This window comes from Propithecus coquereli, unplaced genomic scaffold, assembly GCF_000956105.1.
Source record: "Propithecus coquereli isolate 6110/MARCELLA unplaced genomic scaffold, Pcoq_1.0 Scaffold3, whole genome shotgun sequence".
Lineage (NCBI taxonomy): Eukaryota > Metazoa > Chordata > Mammalia > Primates > Indriidae > Propithecus > Propithecus coquereli.
This window is the reverse complement of record NW_012148618.1, coordinates 13,996,292-14,001,016: the sequence shown is the minus strand read 5'-3', so window position 1 is coordinate 14,001,016 and position 4,725 is coordinate 13,996,292. Positions and strand designations below refer to the sequence as shown.

The 4,725-nt window shown below is 35.6% G+C and overlaps 1 protein-coding gene across 1 annotated transcript in view; it reads left to right on the top strand.

Moving 5' to 3' along the window:
• The window catches only part of UBR1 (ubiquitin protein ligase E3 component n-recognin 1), a 129,605-nt gene that overhangs the window by 88,179 nt on the left and 36,701 nt on the right, over positions 1-4,725 (top strand). The window contains exon 32 of the mRNA XM_012649137.1: positions 384-481. Within this exon, the coding sequence (XP_012504591.1) occupies positions 384-481 (98 nt within the window). The remainder of the gene's footprint in view (positions 1-383; positions 482-4,725) is intronic.

Sequence of the window (4,725 nt, the reverse complement as noted above, 5' to 3'; positions counted from 1 at the left end):
ACTTCTGAGTGATGGGCATATGGGTAATGTCTTATTCCTTGTGCTTTTTTTTTTTTTTTTTTGTCCTTGTTGAGACAGGTTCTCACTACTGCTGACGCTGGTCTTGAACTCACGGCCTAAAGCAATCCTCCTGCCTCTGCATCCCAAAGGGCTGGGATTACAGGCGTGAGCTACCACACCCAGCCATCCTTGTAGTTTTAAAATTCCCCTCCACTCCCCAAAAGCTACATTTTTAGACACATGTTTCTGTGACCTAGAAAATTAGTCTGGAGGAATTGGACTTTTTTATATAGCCATTTATCCAAAGAAGGATTGTGCAAGTTCAACTTTTTAGTTTCACTTTGTACCAATGACTTTAATAATTTTTAAATATCATTTTTCAGTGAGAATGCAGAAGCTCTGGCTCAACTTTTGCCCCTGGCACGATGGATACAGACTGTTCTCACCAGAATATCAGGTTATAATATAAGACATGCTAAAGGTTTGCTTAAATTTATTTTATATTAGCTGTGTGAAAATTGTCAGAATCTTTTTTTAAGTAATTATTATGATAAAATATGGTTTATAAGAACAGATTTGTTGAATATCAGAAAATAGAGATTTTTGAAGCGAAGACTAAGTTTGGCTTAAATCACTTTATTCAATCTTTTTTTTTATACCAGGAGGCAATATAGACAGTGATTAATCTGTCTATCCAATTTGTCTATCTGGTTGAGCCAAGATGGTAGACTGCTTGGATTTAGATCTTGGATTCAAGATTCATCTAAATCACTAAGATACACAGTTACTGGATATGTGATCTTGGGCAAGTTACTTAAGCTCTGTTTACTTCAACTTCTTATTTGCAAATCAGAGATAATAATAGTACCTATTTCATTGACTGAAGAATTAATTGAGTTACATGTAAAGTAGAATAGTCCATGGTACATAGAATATTGTTAATATGTTGTCAGTAATAGTAGTAATAACAAAAACATTTTAAAACTGTTACCTTATTTACATATTCTTTATAATTGAGAGACAAATGTGGCTATTAATGGAGCTATGCTTGAAAAGAGCATTTAAAAAAATTCAGTGAAGAAAAGTTGTCTTTCTTTTTTAGGCTATGAATCAATAGGATGAAGAAGGCAAAGTCTAGTATTTAAAAAAGTATTCTCTCATTCCCTCATTGAATCTAAAATTGATGAAAACTATACTCAAAATATTTAGGTCTTATTTCTACCATCCATACCTTCTGTATTTATCTACATTTTTCATGATTATTTCACCCTCTGTTATGCTTTATGTCCTTCCAGTTATGTACTTTTAGGGAAAATAAAGAATGTATGTAAAAGCTATAGAGAAAAATAGGGATGATAGTTTTATTTCTCATCACCATAGTCAATATAAGCTGTCAGGTATTTAAGTGTTGAATTATACCCTAAGCACTGTACAAGGATTTATGTTCCTAGCTTTGTTGATCTCACAAGTGTGCGTGTTGTGCAGTTAAGAGAATGATCAAGAGGAAGTGGCATTAATAACCAGATTTTATAGTGCAAAACAATAGGACTCATAGGATTTTTAAGGAGGAATTGATCTGTAGAGGCTGAAGTAGTAAGGGAAAGTGCCATGGAGAAAATGGGATTTGATTTGACTTTGGACCAAATTTGAATGTGTGGCAGGGATAAGAAGAACATTCAGGTAGAGAAAAGAGAAAACATTTTTAAAGAAGTATGAGCACTGCATTTTTAGAGACATTGAAAAAGTCTGGCCTACCTGAGTTGAGGGTACACAGTGGGGAAATAGTGAGAGTATGGGGCACTATTGAGGGCTGTGGATAACAGTTTGGACTTGGTCATTTAGAAACATGAAATGATGGAAGATGACAGCAATGAATGAGTTTGGCAATGTCCTGTCAATTTCCCTTTCTTCCGTCATTAATTTTATAGCAAAACCTTTTTCGTGACTCATGCTTATGGGGTAACAATACGTTTGCTGAAAAACTCCTCTAGCAAAACACCTTATTTTGCTAAGAAGTGATTTTTAACATGTACCTACTACTTTGCCACTTGTTTTAAGCACTGAGAAGTCAGTTTATGGGGTTCTTCTTATTCTTCATAATAATTTAAAATGACTTTGGCACATGTGAATTTGGTTTCTTTTTAAAATATTGTAGATTGGCATCCTGATTTTTAGGTCTCAAAAATTCAGCCTTAACTCAGATTTTTATTATCATTTTGGCCTCTAAATGCTTTAATTGGAAGTCTCAAACATGGCTTTAAGTGGAAAGGTCACTTAATTATTAGTAGGACCTCAGTGACTATAGAAGAACAAGAATTGTAAGAGTGATTAGTATCTTTTAAGCATACGTACTAATTTATTTAGAAGCCTGTATTTTTCAGAGAAGGAAAATACTGAACATAATTTACAGAAAAACTGTTGAAATAAAGAACTTTAAAAAAAAGAGAAATCATGGAATGATTATAATTTTTAAGCAAGTGCCTAGCATTTATTCTGGTAGCTCTTAAATGTGGAAATGGTGCATCAGATGGGTTGGAGCAGTGAGGAAATGACTCAAGAAGATTAATTAGGAATCAGTTGTCCTGGTCCTACCAGGAGATGATGAGAGGTAGTGGCAGTGGGCATTGATAAGTTCTCTCTGAATACTTATTGAATGGCTAATTGTTTGGGGAAAAGAAACAAAGCCAAGAGTTGTGAAGGAAGAATTGCAAAGAAAGTTGTAAGCATTTTATCTTTATTTCCATTTAGAGATTTAGGGAGCTTAGAAGACAGAAGAGATAATGAATTCAGTATTTATTTTTATGCTGTGTTGTTTGGTGCATACGGAGAAGTAAAAAAAAGCATAGTCATAATGGGAGATTTTACCAGATCTTTCCAAGAACATAGCTGGTTAAGTTTGTCCTAAGATAAATAAAGATTCAGAGAATTTTTTAAATTACGCTTGATTTAATAATATTTTTATAGAACTTTGTTCTCATTAGAGAATATACTTTTATCAGAATATCCATGGATTATTAACAGAGATTAATGAATTAGGCCATATTAAAATCTCAATAATTTTCAAAAATAAAAATTATGTGGGACACTTACACTGTCCACAATACAATAAAACTAAAGTCAATAATAAAAAGCCCCAAAACCTAATGAATTAGGAATTTAAAAAAATTTTTTATGTAACTCTTGAATTTGAGGAAAAAACTAGGGAAAGAGAAATCACTGACTATTTAGAAATTAACAAGAATAAGAACAACACAGATCAAAATCCATGGAATATGGCCAAAACCATACCCAGAAGACAGCTCAAAAGGGATGATGCTCAGATTGGGTTTATTCTAAGAGTACAATGATGGAAATTTCTTACAGTAATACGTTTAAGGAGAAAACTAATATGGTCATTATAATAGCTTTCTTAAAAGGCACCTGATAAAATACAGCATCTATTCCAAATAAATTCCTAACAAACACACTTTCACAGAATACAAAAAGCCGGAATATCTAGTCTCTGAAAAGTAAACAATAGCAGGCAGATTGGGTATTAACATCAAAATTTGAAGAATGATTAACACAGGCAGTGAGTTTCCTGGAGCTTTTTTCCTCCTTTATTTCCCAACTTCGACCCAAGGACAGCCTTAATCACAGAACTGTGCAACAGGCATGAACAGCAAAAAATCCAAAAAAGATGCCATCTCTTTGTGGCCAGAAAAGACCAGGAAAAGAAGCCCTTCAGAGCCAAAGTATAAAAGGAATTTCTGTTGTATTTCTCCTTTGGTCCTTTCCCAAGGCCAGCTGCAGTCATAGAGCTGCGCTGTCATGGTGGCCACGTAGACAGCTAAAATCCTGAGAGAAAACCCATCTCTCTGGTTAGAGAAACTGGGGGGAAAGGATCCCTGTGTTCCAAACAGCGCAAAGTGAATCTTCGTTATTTGTTTGTCTTCGGCTCACAATTTCACCCCAAGGGCAGCCCCAGTCATATAGATCTGACTGACAGCTTGGAAGACTAAAACTGAGAGAAATTTGTCATTTTGGCCAGAGAAACTGGGGAAAAGGGCCCCTTGGAGCTAGAGAGTGTGGAGGAAATCCCAGAAAGGAGAGAGCTATAGAAGGGGAATCTCCTAATTTTGAGACCAACACAAGTCCTGGGCTTACCTCCAAGCTGTGCACATGCAAAACAGGCACAAAGAAACATAGCAAAGGCTTTGAGAATTAAGCTGCATTTAAATCATCAATCAAGCCAGGCATAGTGGTGCATGCTTGTAGTCCCAGCTACTTGGGAGGCTGAGGTAGGGGGATCACTTAAGGCCGGGTGTTCAAGACTGCAGTGCACTATGATTACACCTGTGAATAGCCACTGCCCTTCAGCCTGGGCAACATAACGAGACCCTGTCTCTAAAAAAATAGAATAAACCACCACTCAAGTCCCAGACTAACCCCTTGAGTAGTACGTGTGCTGGGCAGATCAAAACAGCATAGCAAAGGATCTGAAAACTGACTTTGGAACCACCATCTGCTGAAGATGAAACAAGACTTGTTGAACCTAATTGCCTGTTAAAACACTCGTAAAATGCACATTTTTTCAGATGATGTTAACAGGACCCAAAACCTCCCAACATAATATTCCAAACATCAAAGATAGAATCCACAATTACTTAACATAGAACCAGAAAAATCTGACCAACTCTCAAGGGAAAAACAATCAAATGCCAATCCTGAGGTGTTTTATTTTTT